Source organism: Sorghum bicolor, chromosome 8, assembly GCF_000003195.3.
Source record: "Sorghum bicolor cultivar BTx623 chromosome 8, Sorghum_bicolor_NCBIv3, whole genome shotgun sequence".
Lineage (NCBI taxonomy): Eukaryota > Viridiplantae > Streptophyta > Magnoliopsida > Poales > Poaceae > Sorghum > Sorghum bicolor.
In genome coordinates this window covers 13,958,398-13,975,740 of record NC_012877.2, presented here as the reverse complement: position 1 = coordinate 13,975,740, position 17,343 = coordinate 13,958,398, and the positions used below count along the sequence as shown (strand labels likewise).

At 40.8% G+C, this 17,343-nt stretch overlaps 1 protein-coding gene across 1 annotated transcript; it reads left to right on the top strand.

Annotated features, from left to right (window-relative positions):
- LOC110437516 (probable H/ACA ribonucleoprotein complex subunit 1-like protein) lies at positions 5,633-5,971 on the top strand. The gene has a single exon (XM_021465987.1). The coding sequence runs from the start codon at positions 5,633-5,635 to the stop codon at positions 5,969-5,971; it is 339 nt and encodes a 112-aa protein (XP_021321662.1).

The following is a 17,343-nucleotide window of genomic DNA, read 5'->3' as shown; positions in this document are numbered from 1 at the left end:
AGCAAGGACGAATGGTTCGTCTTTGAACCCACTATTGTTAAGGTCCACGGTTGTCATCCCATACTCCTTGTCGACTGTTACCCCACCTCCGGTCATCTTCACCCATTGGCACCAGAACAAAGGAACTTTAAAATTAGCTGCATAGACTAGTTCCCATATGTCTTCTATGCATCCATAATATGTTTGTCTGTTCCCATTTGGATCCGTGGCATCCACGCGTACACCACTATTTTGGTTGGTGCTCCTTTTATCTTGGCCAACTGTGTAAAATGTGTTACCATTTATCTCGTACCCTTTGTATGTGAGGACATGCCATGATGGTTGCCTGGCCAACAAATAAAGTTGCTCATCAATGTTTTCATCACCTTGACATTTTTTGCGCAACCAATCACCAAAAGTTTCCATGTGCTGACGCATTATCCAAGCTTCATTCTTCCCGGGCCACTGGGAGCGTAGGAAATCTTTGTGTACCTCAACATATGGTTCCACCAATGAGGAGTTCTGGAGAACTGTGTAGTGTGCTTTATTGAAGTAATCGTCTCCCGTACCAATATATGTTTTCTTCCCAAGTGTTCCCTTTCCGCTGAGTCTGCCCTCGTGTCGAGATTCAGGAATGCCAATTGGGTCAAGGTCTGGAATAAAGTCAACACAGAACTCTATGACCTCCTCTGTTCCGTAGCCCTTGGCAATGCTTCCTTCTGGCCGGGAACGACTATGGACATATTTCTTTAGGACACCCATGAATCTCTCGAAGGGGAACATGTTGTGTAGGAACACAGGACCGAGAATACGAATCTCTTTGACCAGATGAACTAGGAGGTGTGTCATGATATCGAAGAAGGATGGAGGGAACACCAACTCAAAGCTGACGAGACATTGAACGACATCATACTACAGAGTAGCTAGTTGCTCTGGATTGATTGCCTTCTGAGAAATTGCATTGAGGAATGCACATAGCTTTACGGTGGCTAGACGTACGTGTGGAGGTAGAATTCCTCTTAAAACGACCGGCAGCAATTGCGTCATTAGAACGTGACAGTCATGGGACTTCAAGTTCAGGAATTTCTTCTCTGGCACATTAATTACTCCCTTGATATTGGAGGAGAATCCAGATGGGACCTTGATGCTGCTAAGACATTCAAACATGCTTTCCTTCTCTTCTTTGCTCAGAGTGGAGCTAGCAGGGCTTAAGTAATGACGTCCATCATCTGTCTTTTCTAGATGCAGGTTGTCTCGTTCTTTCATGCGCTGCAAGTCTTGTCGTGCTTCAAGTGAATCCTTAGACTTCCCGTAGACACCCATGAATCCGAGCAAGTTCACACAAAGATTCTTTGTCAGGTGCATCACGTCGATCGCGTTGCGGACCTCTAGGACATTCCAGTAAGGTAGCTCCCAAAATATGGATTTCTTCTTCCACATGGGTACGTGTCCCTTAGCATCCTTGGGAATAGGTTCGCTGCCTCGTCCCTTTCCAAATACCACTTATATATCCTTGACCATTTCGAGTACATCATCCCCGGTTCGATTGAGAGGTTTGGTCCGGTGGTCTGCCTTGCCTTTAAAATGCTTGCCTTTCTTTCGTACTGGGTGGTTCACAGGAAGAAACCGACGGTGGCCAAGGTACACGACCTTTCGACATTTTTTCAAAAATACACAGTCAAGGTCTTCATAACAATGTGTGCATGCATTATATCCCTTGTTTGACTGGCCTGAAAGATTACTCAGAGCTGGCCAATCATTGATTGTTACAAACAGCAATGCTCGCAGGTCAAAGTGCTCTTGTTTGTACTCATCCCACACGCGAACTCCTGGTTTGCTCCATAAAAGTTGAAGTTCCTCAACTAATGGCCTTAGGTAGACATCTATGTCATTGCCAGGTTGCTTCGGTCCTTGGATAAGCACCGACATCATAATAAACTTCCGCTTCATACATAGCCATGGAGGAAGGTTGTAGATACATAGAGTAACTGGCCAAGTGCTGTGACTACTGCTCTGCTCACCGAAAGGATTCATACCATCTGTACTTAAGGCGAACCGCAAGTTTCTAGCATCATCTGCAAAATCTGGGAATTCTCTATCTATCTCTCTCCACTGGGATCCATCGGCAGGGTGTCTCAGCATATTGTCTATCTTACGGTCTTCTTTATGCCACCGCAACAACTTTGCATTTTCCTTATTTCTGAACAGACGTTTTAATCGTGGTATTATAGGAGCATACCACATAACCTTGGCTGGAATTTTCTTCCTATGACGTTCTTCACCCTCAACATCGCCAGGATCATCTCGTCTAATCTTATACCGTGATGCCTTACATACTGGACATGCATCCAAATTCTCGTATTCCTCCCCACGGTAGAGGATGCAGTCATTAGGACATGCGTGTATCTTCTGGATTTCTAATCCCAAAGGACAGACAACCTGTTTTGCTTCATACGTAGTGGTGGGCAATTTGTTGCCTTTCGGAAGCATCTTTTTTATGATCTTCAATAACTGTCCAAATGCCTTGTCAGATGTACCATTCTTTGCCTTCCATTGCAGCAATTCTAGTGTGGTACCCAGCTTTTTTTGCCCCTCTTCAGCGGTGGGATATAGCGATTTCCTGTGGTCCTCTAGCATGCACTCGAACTTGGCTTTCTCTTTATCACTTTCACATTCTCTTTGTGCATCACGGATAGCATCACCAAAAGCATCATCGCCCCGATCATCTTCTGCCGCCACCTCTTCTTCATTATCTCCCCCCATTGCAACATCATTGAAGCCACTGTACTGAGCAATAATATTGGCATGGTCCAATTCTTCTTCTTCTTCTTCACCTTCATCCATTATAATCCCGCTTTCTCCATGTTTGGTCCAACAAATGTAGTTTGGTACGAAACCTGACTTTAATAAGTGTGAATGAAGAGTTCTTGAGTTAGAATATTCCGTCAAATTCTTGCACACGGCACATGGACAGCACATGAAACCGTCCCTCTTATTTGACTCGGCCACACTTAAGAAATAGTGCACGCCATTAATGAACTCTTCGGAGCGCTGATCGGCATTATACATCCAATTACGTGTTACCATCTGCATTAAATATAATATATATATTATGAAAAAAATGCACACATATAGTTTCTCATCTTATTGCACAACATGTCTAAGATACATAGTTGATTAATTTAGGAAAGCTAGGCTACAACAAATACAATCGCAACTAGCACTAAAAAAACCAAAACTAAAATGCACTTAAGCAACATAATTAGTTCGCGTCTGATCCCAACTATAATAGATAGATCATTCGCTTGATCAACATCATTGAACTCCTTTCGTCGGCTCACTGCCTCACCACCTTCAGCCTCAACCACCTGTGCAAAAGATTTCTTAATGTGTTCAATGTATTCTTCCTCCCAGTACCAACCTGTACATCCGTCAGTACCGTCCCACTGAAATTAAAAGAGAGAATCAAAAGTTTAATTAATATCATTTAAAAAAATGTGCACATATATAAGCAAATGTCTGGAAATAACTCACATTACGATCTGGACACTTGTAGAATATACGACCCTTGTTTACTCCCTCTTTCGACACTTTGTACTCCATCAAAATCTTCTGCCCACACTTGCCACAAGTAATGAGAGGGAGTTCCGGACGGTATCGCTTTTGAACCCGTTGAGAGATCGAAGAACCGGTCACGGTTGCCATCTACTATCCATACTCAATTTTTAAACAATTATAAATTCCACATTTACTAGTAAACATGTATGATATAATGGACATTATATGTAGTAACATCTACTATCCATACTCAATTTTTAAACAATTATAAATTCCACATTTACTAGTAAACATGTATGATATAATGGACATTATATGTAGTAATAAAAATAAATCAAGTGATATTAACAAACTAATTAATTTGAACTATCCTACTTTCTAAGATCATAAAAATATACTATAATTCATTCTTGCAAACTACATTAATACTAGGTCAACCATGAAATACGATATATATATATGGATACTAATTCATGTAAATGATTCAAAATAACAACGTGGATTTGAGCTAAAAATAATGTGAACATCACAAGCCAAAAACAACATGAAAAGACAAGAAAGACAAAAGTTAGTCACCTCCAAGCACGAAGAGACGATGACGGAGTCGAAGAAGATCAACGATGGGCGTTGGAGATGAAGAACAAATAAAGAACAAGCAAGAAGAAGCTCCAAGAACAATAATGGTGCTCTCGGTTTCAAATGGGCAGAGGGGAGGAGGGAGCCGGCCTATAAACCAGAACTTTAGCACCGGTTCAGGGCAAAAACCGGTGCTAAAGGGTTACCCTTTAGCACCGGTTTGTAAAAAAAACCGGTGCTAAAGGGTTTGCCTCGGACCGTGGCTATGGCCGGTGCTAAAGGGACCCCTTTAGCACCGGTTTGTAATACGAACCGGTGCTAAAGGGTCTCTGCCCCAACAGCACCTGTCAATAGCCATTGGGCAGGACCCTTTAGCACTGGTTCGTGTTACGAACCGGTGTTAAAGGGGTCTTTAACCCCGGGCCGCAAAATGGCCGAGGTTTTTGGCCATTTTGGGCATCAACCAATGCTTCATTCTGTAGTAGTGTGACTAGCATGTAAAGGCCGAGAGGATGGGAGCGGTTAGGGCAGAGGAGCTAGGGGAGGCGATTCCAGGCGAGCAGGAGGATTCCTCTCCGGAGCACCATCGACGGGGAATCTCCACGGGGGGAAGGGTCCGGAAGGAGTTGGGTCTGCGAAGGCAAATGCAGGGAAGAGGAAGGACCCCCCGTCGGAATCCCACCGAAGGGGCAATCATACGGCGGAGCGGGAGGGTTCGAGAGGTAGTACAGGGAAGCGTGAAGGCTGCTCATCGGTGTTCCACCGACGGGGAAATCCTGCGGCGGATCGGGTTACGGGAGGAACTTCACGCAGGTGTGGATCCCCGTCTCCTGAGTACCTTTCTGAGTTAGATGAAGGGGCTTCTTCTCGGCTTCCGGTGACTTCGTCTCTACGGCGACAAGGTAGTCATTTTTGTGAATCAGATTTCCCTTCACTTCATGATTCCATTCGATTTGGGGCGAAGAAGAGAGGATTTGGGCCTCCTTTTGTTGATCATGATCTAAAATTTCGCTTTGCAATTAATAAACGTGAATTTTCTTTTGAAGAAGTTTCTGTCGATACTCTGAAAACCAAAGACACTTCGATTCGTTTACATTGGAATTCATATCGTAGAACCAAGAGCTCTGAAGATTTACTTTCTGATAATTGCGTTCAATTCAGGCGGGAACAAGGGATTGGTGGGTCTGATAGGTGGTTTCGGAGACCGCCTAAGGTAAAGTTGGTTCTTGGAATCTTAGGGCCACGTCCTTCTGAGAAGCCACGCGGCGTTCATCTGAGTGTGGAGGGGCATAAGGGTAAAAAGGACCCTGAGACAGGGTTCTTTTCTCTACCCTACTCTTCTTACCTCACCCAAATCGGGGAGGGCTCTTCTGTGGCGGGCAACCCTAATCCTACCCCATCTCCTTCTTCCCCCACCTCTAATCTTTCCAAATTCGTAGGGCATCTGTGGAAAGGTGTGAGACCTCGATCTTTTGCGGCAGTGGTGCGAGCCAATCCGGCTCCCACTGTTGTCGTGGGGATGCAGTCGCAGGGTGATGGTTGGTCTGGAAGCTTTGCGTCTGGCCGTGGGAGATTTGGATCAGATCGAGGAGGTTTTGCTCAAGGTCGCGGCGGTAGAGGGGGTTTCGGCTACAATCGTGGTGGCTTTCGGCAGGATTGTGGTGGATTTGGTTATGGTCGAGGTGGATTTGGAGGCGGTGGGCATGGAAGAGGGTTTGGTGGTTCTGGTGGTAGACAAAACTCTTGGAAGAGAAAAGATGAAGTGATAGCCAGTGATGAGGTGGTGGAGAACAAGACTGGTGGTGGTGAGGAAATTGACAAGGCTGCTCAAGATACAGATCTGACCAAGGTTAAGTGAGAAGGAAAAAGACCTCTTGATGATGACAAACAAGATAAGTGGGCACCCAAAGGGGCTGAGACAGCAGTGAAAAATGATCATCAGAAGAGTGAAGGTATAAAAAATGTCTCTGTTTTCCAGGAGTCCTCTCATTCTGATGACCAATACAAAGTTTTATGTTATAGATGTGGTCTTTCTAATCATACTGCAAAGGATTGCCGTAGGATTTTGTGTGAGATATGTGGCTTTTATAATCATGGCACTTTTGAATACAAAAAATGCCTCCCTTGGAATTATGGTCCTGAATTATGTGCTACCCAAGTGGAAGAACATAGTTTCTTTTATATTGAAGAATGTATTGATCCTAGGGTGGCTTTAGAAAAAGCTAGCACTGTTGTTATTACTGTGACTAGTTGTACTGCCAATGCAAAAAATATTGAGTTTGAGTTCATGAATGTAACACCCAAAATCTGGATTTTAATTATTAGGAATTAATTTGATTTATTTATGTATTTTTTGTGAGCATTTAATGTAGCAAATAAATAATTTTTGTGGAAATTAAAATTTATCCTAAGCTTAGTAACATGATTTTGCATTCATGCTGGTCATAACTATATTATGTGTTGTGTGGTTTTGAGGATTCTTTTTTTTTGTTTTGAATTATTTCTTTTTTTGGAAAATGCTTTGGAAAAACAAAAAAGAAAAGAAAGACAAAAAGAAAAAAAAGGGAAAAAGAAAGCCAGCAGCGGTAGCGGCCCAGCCAAACCCCCTCCCAGCTTCCCCCGTAGCCCACCTAACCTCGCTCGGCCCACTCTTTTCTCCCCGGCCCAACTCACGCACAGTAGCGCAGGCGCCCCCTCTCCTTTCTGCTGCCGACAGCTGGACCCCAGCTTCTCTCTCGCCGACACGCGGGACCCGCCGAGCAGAGACTCTCCCTTCTCCTTCCTTGCGCCGTGGACGAGCAGGTCTCCATGGGGGGAAACCAACTCCGTCTATTTCGCGATTTCTTGCCTTTTGCACCAAGTGAAGCTCTATAAAGTTCCTAAGCACCCCGAGGGACCTCTTTCACACCCAAGCAGTTGAATCTGAGCCCTAGCCGCTATCTTCTACGCGTTTTGGATCTCGCCGAAAACCTCCACCGCGACCCGATCTCTTTGCTTGTTCTCGGCCCGAGAGAGACCCCTGGGTGAGCTCGCCTCTCTCTCCTCTTTCTACCCGTGCGCTTGGTTGAGAGTTTGATGTCCGGAATCGCGTGGTGGAGCGTCCCCGGTGAGCTTCACGGCGGCAGGCATGGTGGCTGTCTACTTATGTGTGCGACTGTTTCTGGGTTACATATGAGTCTTTTATACATCCTATTTTGTTCTTAAAATATGGGTGTGACAAATTGGTATCAAAGCTTTGTTGACTGTCGGACGCAAGCCTAGTTAGATATTGGTCGTCTTAAGGTCTTGAAATTGCTATAAAATCCTTGTTATATAAACCTTGATATTTTCTTCTATACTAAATCCTTTTCATTGCTATTCATCTTCACCTTGTTGCTTATTTTAAAGACTTGTTCTTATCTCCACTCCTTGTCTGATATGCTTTTAGAACCTTGTCTTACCACTTTCTGGCGTCATTGAAATAGGAGTTTTAGGAACTTTTCCCTTAATAGGAAAAGAACGATAGTACCGCAAGTTGAGTCAATGCTTGAAGTGTGAATCTTTGATGCTTGGTTTGGTTGATATTATGCTTATGCTTGATTTGGATCTTTTTAATGAGTGTAATGATCTTGTGGATTTTGTCTACAATTTCATTTAGTTTATAGGCCTAAGGCATAAGGATTAATGAATGAAAAAGTTGGGTTTGGTTAAAATTCTGTTTCTGTCCCTTGCTGATTACTTGAGCAGTCTGCAATAAATCTGGTACATCTCAAAATCTGTTCATGCAAAGTTCATCCAATTTTTCTGGGAACAAGTAGACTTTCATATCTTTCCAATGCTGCAAGAATGACACTATTATGTGTTATGAGCTGTGAGTTATGGCTGTTCAAATTAGAGGGTTCTACGCAGTCTGGAATTCTGGAACAATTTTGGTTATACCCAGTTTTGACTAATTTCTCAACAGAATCTGTTAATATGGTATAGATGAAAATTGTAGATAATTTCTTTATCTTTCCAACGGTGTACAGAATGTATCCTTTTGAATTCTACAACTCGAGATATGACTGATTTTCTGGACTGATGATGTTGGAGATGGCAGCAAGAGGAAGAGGCAGAGGTAGAGGCCGTGACATGGGTGCCGATGATCCAATTATTGTGGAAGAGCTCATGCAAACTCAGAATGAGATGATGCACGTCTTCATGTAGCACCTACAGCAGCAACCTCCACCGCCACCACCACATGTTCATGTGAGAGATAAGCATGGCGAATTTATGAAGGGAAGACCTCCGGTGTTTACACACTCAGCTGATCCTATAGAGGCAGATGATTGGCTTCGTGCTGTAGATAGACAACTGAACACAACACAATGCAATGATATAGAAAAAGGTGTTGTATGCTTCTGGACAACTTCAGGGAGTAGCTCAGACTTGGTGGCAGTCATATCAAGCTGCTCGTCCCAACAATGCTCCTCCTGTCACTTGGTTGGAATTTTGCAGAGACTTTAGAGCACAGCATATCAATGAAGGAATGATGGAGCTCAAGCAAGAGGAATTCAGATCTCTCAGGATGGGTTCTATGACTGTGGCTGAGTATCATGACATGTTTGAGCAGTTGGCTCGCTATGCTCCAAATGAAGTAAGAGAAGATGCTGATAAGCAGCGTCTCTTCATGAAAGGTCTTTACTATGAACTTAGGTTGCAGTTGGCTAGAAATACCTACCCTACCTTCCAGGCTCTGGTGAACCGTGCTATTGTGTTGGATAGCATGCGCAAAGGTCAGGACAAGAAGAGGAGGATGCTAGCATAAGGTTCTAGAGGCAACAACCGCCAATGTTTCAATTCTCAGCAGGGCGATCAACAGAGGTTCTAGGGACCGGTTTGTCAGTGGGACCGCAACCAACAATCTCAGCGTAATCCTAATCAACAACAGAGTGAACAGTAGACTTCCCGCTCGGGGAATTCAAATGCCACCTCTATGAAGAGATGTGCTCCCAATACCCCTACTAGGTGTTTTCGCTGTGGGAAGGAAGGATATATGTCATATGATTGCCCGGAAAGGTTCAACCAGCAGAACAACAATCAAAAATCTAATTCTCATGGAGCAAAGGTGAACCACGTGGCTACAGAGACAATATAGAAAGGACCAAAGATTATGATGGGTACATTTAGTATCAACTCTATCCCCGCTACAGTTTTATTTGATTCTGGAGCTTCGCATACATTTATCTCACAAGCATTTGTTAGAGTTCATAGCATTCCACTAGTTGCCATGAAAACTCATATGCTAGTAAACTCACCGGAAGGGACTATACCAGTTTCTTATTGTTGCCCCTCAGCAAGTCTTTCTTTAAGGGGGTTAGATTTCCCTGTCAGTCCCTATGGTTATGAGAACCTCAAGCATAGATGTGATCTTGGGTTTGGATTGGATGAAGAAATATACTACAGAGATTAAGTGCAAAGAGAAAGTAGTAGTTGTGACAACACCTAAGGGAGAGAGAATCAGTGTGGATGTAGCAATATAGGCTCCACCCACAGCTACAGTGAACCAGCAGGATGATGATGTTGATCTTCAGGAGGACCGTGTAGTGAATAAGTTTTCAGATGAATTTTCAGATAAGTTGCCAGGTATGCTAACCGACCAAAGACAATGAATTTATTATTATTTTATTAGTACCTGATACTGCACCTATAGCTAAAAGGCCTTACAGAATGGGATAAATGAGTTAGAAGAACTTAAGAGACAAATAAAGAGAGTTACCAAAAGTTGGATCGAGCATCTCCAACAATTGGCCAAATGACTTGCCATCCTAAAAATTTGGCAAAAAACACAACAAAACAATCTCCAACAATTTGCTATATGTATTTGCCAAATCTGAGCGTTTGCCAAATTGTAGAGCCGCGCGTGTAGATTTCCGCGCGTGGAAAGGCTTTGCCATCGAGTGCGCGTCCTTCTCCGTTTCGGTTCCCGCGCGGGTCGGAAATTTTCGGGGCGTCGCACACGTGCCGTCGAGGGCGCTATTTTGACGAACGCCATCTCCGCAGATCCTCAGGTCGCAGGTCGCCAAGGTCGTGATGGTCTCCGCCGATCTTCAGGTCCTCCTTCGACGCGTGTTCAGGTTTATCCATCGATCCATGCCCCATCGATGTCCCTTCCGTTTCTATTTTGACGATCAGGTTCCTGTCCTCGATCGGCGTCCGGCACTGAGTCCGCGCCACGAGCTCCATCCAAAGGCGTGGCGCTAGCTGTAATCCACTCGCTCAAGATCAGTACTTGACAGAAAACCAAAACAACGCACCACAACGAGATATTCTCTAGTATCTTTGAGATCAACATGTGTCTTGCTTTCGTATCCTGTGTTCCGTAGATCGTACTCTTGCAATACCAGTCCACCGTTCAAGGAAGATGAGAAACATATCAATCACTCCCCTGTAATAATGTTGCTCTGCCAGCCCTATACACGAGAGGGGGACTATATAAGAATCAATTGGAGCTGTCACTACCATGAACTACCCCGCGATCTGGCATATAGGGTACAATCGCAAATAAATACGGTATAGGCACCACGCCTACACAATACTTATCATTTACCCACTGTACACATGGATAAACGCTATACGATCCTAAACATGTATATAATTCCAATCTAACTAAGCCAAGCATATAACTATGATAAACTAAGAACAATATAATTGCAAATATAAACAAGTAGAGCAAAGTCATAATCAATATATTGAAGTAGAACAAAGTCATATTCATAATATTGAAGAACAATGATGAACAATTGAAGAACAGTAGAGGAATTACCAAGAATCCTCTTGACAGATCCGGAAACCAATCGAAGATTGACTCCTTCTAGTTCTAATCCTATGTAGCTATGCTAAACTAGAGATCTATTGATGTGGTGGCTCTAGGGCTTGATCAGAGGCTTCTTCTCCCGTGATGGATAATGAATTAGAGTTTCTAAGAGATAGAGGTCCTCTCCTCCAGGGGCTAGGGGGTCTACTTATATAGTCCTTCCAAATGAATGTGGGCCGTCGGATCAAACCGACATTAATCGCACAGTTTTCCTTGATTCCTTAGGTTGGTGGAGCATGATCCGTGAAGTTGAACATGATTGGTTGCCTGGCCAGGGCGGGCGCCTAAGGGGGGAGGGCGGGCGCCCTGCCCTCGAGCCCATCCGGTCTCCGTTCGTTTCCGTGGCTTCTGGACTCTTCTAGATGTTGGATAATTGCGGGGTACGTTAATATCTCTATGTAAACCCGACGTGTGGGCCTGCAGAAAACCCCCTGCAGAAATAGACAAACACCAAAACTCGTGGAATTCTGTCAGATAAAACCCTAAGTCTAGGTGTTGGTTGCATTTGGATCCTTTTCTTTGTTTATTTGCTGATTATATTTGATACTTAAGGACCGTCAACAAATGGCACAAAGATGAGTCTTCTGAAATAGAAGACTTCATTTTGGTTGAATCTAGGAAAAATGGGATAGAAGGAGAAGTATAATGCTTTCTTCAATGACTAAAGACAAGAAAGGCATACAGGAAAATCCTAGTGCACAGATTAGAAAAGGAAGAAAGCCTGGTAAAGCTACTCTCATCAAACAACATAAAAAAGTTAAAAAATGAATATACAAGGAATTATTTGGAATTGTAGAGGTCTGAGAAAAAAAGGAATCTCTACTTTCTTGAAAGACCTTATTTGTCAGTACTGCTTCCATTTCATTAGGCTTCAGGAAACAATGGTTCAGGATTGTGAGCAAAAATTGCTTAGGAAGTTTGACTATAATGATGATTATTTGCGGTTATATAACTCATCAAATGGGAAATCAGGTGGCATTCTTGTTGGGGTTTGAATTGGTTTCAGCAAGGAAAATATATGATACAAGTTAACCTTTGGGATAAATAGTTAAAACAGAAATGGAACCTGTTAATAGTATATGGTGCTCCTCATGATGATAGTAAAATGGAACTTTTGGCTGAGCTCTCTTCCTTTTGTTCTAGAAATGCTGAACCCATTATTATTGGGGGTGATTTTAATATTTTGAGATATGCAAATGAGAGAAATAAACCTCATGGACTCAATAGATTTTCTAGCTTATTCAATTTCTTGATTGGTTTCTATGAGTTGAAAGAGATTATAATGACTGGAGGCTTGTTCACTTGGTCTAATAACCAGGAGGATCCCATTTTAGAAAAACTGGATAGAGTTCTAGTTTCAAAAGACTGGGAAGAAATGTTTCCCACAGTTATAGTGAAAAGACTTCCTAGAGAAATTTCTGATCATAATCCCTTAATTCTATCTTCTGGTTTGCAAAAACCTAAGATTCCAATTCAATTCAAATTTGAGCTTAGTTGGTTGCATAATCCAGATTTCCTTGAGGCTGTAGAGAAGATTTGGGCTAAACCTTGCAATACTAGAACTTCTTTAGATAAGATACAGCGGAAATTAAAACTGATTAAACAGTATTTTAAAGGATGGGGCTTTAGTTTGCAGGAAGAATTGAGAAAACAAAGGAAACTTATTAGTGAAAAACTGACAAATTTGGAATCTTTTGAAGATTTGGGTGATCTATTTGCTAGACAAGTTAGAGAAATAATGTAGCTGACTAAGGAGTCCTTACAGCAGTTGGATCAAGAGGAAACTTACTGGATAAATAGATGTCATGAACAATGGTTGTTGAAAGGTGACAATAATACCAAATACTTTCATAGTATTGCTAATGGTAGGAAAAGAAAGAATAATGTTCTTTTTCTTGAAAGTCGGTCATGTTATTGAAGGAGATGAGAATTTGTTAAATCATGCGACTGAATATTATACTAAGTTGTTTGGACATGTTGATGATCATAATATTCATATAGACTCAAGTTTATGGGGAGAATTAGAACAAGTATCTGAAGAAGAAAACTCAAATGTTGACAAGACCTTTTTCCGAGCCATAAATTAAAGAAGCTCTTTTCCAAATGGAAAAAAACAAAGCAGCTGGACCTGATAAAATTCCAATTGAATTCTTTCAAGCTTGTTGGAGTATTGTTAAAACATATGTTGTGAAGCTTTTTGACGAGTTCTATAATGATACAATTGATATATCAAGAATTAACTATGGAATCATCACTTTATTACCGAAAGTATCTAAAGCTTCAAAAATTCAACAATTCAGACCCATTTGCTTATTGAATTGTCTCTACAAACTTGTCACCAAAACTTTAACATTGAGATTGGAGAAAGTGGCTAATAAGTTGATTCATCAAAATCAAACTGCTTTCATGAAAGGAAGGAATGTTATGAATGGAGTGATGATCTTACATGAAATTCTACACGAAACCAAAAGAAAGAAACAAATGGGGGTAATTGTGAAATTGGACTTTGAAAAAGCATATGATAAGGTCAAATGGAAGTTTTTATTTGAATGTCTAGTAGCTAGAGGCTTTGATCATAAGTGGTGTCATTGGATTGAGAAAGTGGTATCTAGAGGAACTCTAAGTGTGAAATTGAATAATTTGGTGGGACCTTACATCAAGAGTTTTAAAGGAGTTAGACAAGGTGATCCTCTAGCTCCCCTACTTTTTAATTTTGTAGCAGATGGTTTGTCCAGGATGATTCATAAAGCACAAAAAAATGATTTATTCACTAGTTTGGTTGATCATATCATTGATAAAGGGGTGGCTGTATTACAATATGCTGATGATACCATAATCTGTCCGAAACATAATATACAAGGAGCAAGAAACATGAAGCTTTTACTATATATGTATGAAATGATGGCTGGTCTCAAAGTAAATTTATATAAGAGTGAAGTTTTAACTATCAATGATGAGGATAACTGGGCTAGTAAGTATGCTGAAATCTTTAACTGTCAAATTGGAACATTTCCTATCAAATATCTTGGAGTACCAGTTAGTCCAAGTCGGTTGCATGTGATTGATTGGATACCATTAGTAGAAAAAAATAGTAAAAAACTTGATATTTGGAAAGAGGCTTAATGTCCATTGCTGGGAGGACCATGCTTATTAATGCTAGCCTGAGTAATACTGTTGTATATCTATGTCTATATATATTCTTCCCAAGACTATTATTGATAAAATTGATAAGATTAGAAGAGCCTTTTTTGGCAAGGAGGTGGAACTAAAAAGAAATATCACTTGATTAAGTGGATAAGGATTTGTAAAAAGGGAAAAAAGGTGGCTTAGGTATTAGAGATTCGAGGAAGATGAATATTAGCTTAATGATGAAATGGTGGTGGAAACTAGACAATGAAAAAGGGCTATGGCAAGAGATTGTTAGATTTAAATATTTGAAAAAGGAATCCATTTGCACTGTAAAACATAAGCAAAATGATTCGGCCATTTGGTCAGATTTGTTAAAAATAAAAGAGATATATCTACATGGTAGGAAGATGATTGTCAAAGATGGACAGAAAACTTTATTTTCGAAAGACACTTGGTTGATGGAAAAACTATTAGAAAAACTCTTTCCTGGTTTATTCAAAATGTGTTCTCAACCTAACATTTCGGCGGCTTTTGCTAGACAAAATTCGGTTGACTTTTCTAGATGGTTGATTGCTGACTTAAGAGATGATTGGTGTCATATAATGGATCAATTTAATGGAATTTCTCTGAATAATGAAGAAGATAGTGTTATATGGAATCTGGGAAAGAAAGAAAAATTCACAGTGAAATCATTCTATAAAGCTTTAACAAAAAATGATGCTAGTCCTTATTTTTGGAAAATATGGAAAGGAAAAATTCCTGCTAAGATCAAAATATTTTTATGGCTTGTGGCAAACAATGCTATACTAACAAGGGATAATATGATTCGTAGGAAATGGACTGGTGACCCTTCTTGTCTTTTCTGTGACCAAAATGAATCGATTTCTCATCTTCTTTTTCAGTGTTCTATGGCTAAAGCTGTGTGGGGGATTGTGGCCTTCTCCCTTGGGGCAACAAATGTTCCCAGAAATTTTAATCAATGCTGGTTGTGGTGCGAGAAGTGGCTTCCTCATGTACAAAAGTTTCATGCAATTGGTATTGCAGCGATATGTTGGGCAATTTGGAAAACGCGAAACAATATTTGCTTCCAAGGAAAAAATGTCACAAGTCCTATCACCATTATATGCCATGCATGTTCGCTTATTTCTTATTGGGTAGGATTGTTTGAAGACCTGGACAAGGAAGAATTGTCTGCTGGTGCTGAGGCAATGCTGAAGATTGTGTTACAATTGGTGGGTAAAGCTAAAGGTCTCCAAGATCAAGAGGTGATAAAAGGAAAAGATGAAGATGCCGAAGACAATTGAGTGTTCTGAGGTTTTGCAGCTGTTGTTTTGTTACCTTTTGTTCTGCTAGAGTAGCTGGAAGTCTGATTTCGCTCTTGCTGTAATCTGTAATGATGGCTCTCCTGTGTCCGGTGGTTTTGTGGTGATAGTTGATAGTACAATGGCTAGTCCTTTTCGGGTAGTAGTAAGCGTCGGTTTCTGGATTTTTGATCCTCTCTAAACTCTTTGTATGAACTATATTTCTGTTGATGAAATGGAAATGGGAAAGATCCCTCGTATCGAAAAAAATTTAAACCACTGACTACAAAGATTTCTACAACTAAATTATTGATGTACTAGTTTTGATTCCAAAACAAAATCTATCCTTACCGATGCCAGGTCATCATTAAATAAATCACATCATAGCTTTGAAATTGTATACAAAAGGTAAACCATAAATATATGTACCACTCCCGTTATCGTTTGTCATGAACAATTGATTTATTTTTCTTCCTTTTGCAATAAACGAAAGAAAAAAAATCATACAATCAAAGATTTAGTAAATATCAAAAGATTTATGACAGTCACGTGCATATGTACATGACCTACACGCAATTGACATGAACAATATACTAATCATATAAATAAAAATAATAACATAAATTGCAGCATTCCACATTTGCACTCTAATAAGGCGGGGCCACTGCTGTAAGTACAGGAGGCGCCGTTGTTTCAGTCCATATTGACCAAGCGTGTTCAATGTAGATGATCAAAAGTTGATGTAGTGCAGAGAGAAAGCTATGTAGTCGTCGTCCACGTGTACTTGAACGTTATCTGAAAGTTGTTTCACTTTCGCCGCCGTGTACTGATGCGTTGTTTAGTCCACTCCAAAATACATTTTTTTTTCAAGATTCTCAGTTATATCGAATCTTGGGGCATATGTATGTAGTACTAATTAAATATAGAAAAAAATAATTAATTATACAGTTTGTCCATAATTTACGAGACGAATCTTGTGAGCCTAGTTAGTCCATAGTTGGACCATAATTATTACATACATACAAAAGTGCTACAGTACCTAAAAATTTTCACCTACCACTGCTGCACGAAGGGCTTGTTATCCTGGTTGAAAAAAGCCTAGTCCCGCGCTGCGAGCCGGGACAAAGGTTTCGGGACTAAATATCCCACGTCCCGGTTGGTAATAGGACAAAAGGGCTCGCCACCAATTGATGTGGCACAGCCCCTTTTAGTCTCGGTTGGTATTACAAACCGGGACTAAAGGTTTTTTTCTTTTTCCTTTTTCTTTTCAATTCATTTTTTATTTTGGTTTTTCAATTATATTGTTTTCTAATTTATTCTTCACTGCTATTATCTGTATACGTTGCACCTATACGAGAGCGTTATTATTGCACACAAATAAAGTATGAAACTATGTATATATTATAGAGCTATACATATACGTACATACACATTACATTTACAATAATATACAAGTAATCAAGTGTTCGGGCACTGGTTAAACGTTATACAAATGTTTGCCCTCCACTTAAAGCACATACAAGTGTTCGTCCTTGTTTGCACTATTCAATCCCAACCTAGGGTTATAGTGGAACTCGGCGTCGTCCAAGATGACATGATCGTTGATGAAACCTGCGATCGTCTCCTAGATTGCGACGAGTATTGTGTGGTCGAACACTTCTTCTTTCAATTCCCAATGCTTCCATTTGCATGAATTAAAGGAAAAGATATTATTATACATAAGATTTATCTTGTTTCAACAAATAAATAAGATATGAATTTAATATATACACATGTTACTTACTTTGAGCAGGTGTAAATTTGGTACACCACATGTAGTCGCAAACGTAGTATCCACATAAATTGGTACCATATGGCTGCCTAGGCACCCACCTATGTATAATAAGAGCAGAAAGTGGCGCTTTCAGATTCATATGATATCTTCGTACCAACCAAGCCTAAGCCCTACCCAATAAGTCGGTCATT

Bases quoted from the DNA above. Each gene is read 5' to 3' on its own strand.
- LOC110437516 (XM_021465987.1), top strand. From the start codon at position 5,633: ATGCAGTCGCAGGGTGATGGTTGGTCTGGAAGCTTTGCGTCTGGCCGT.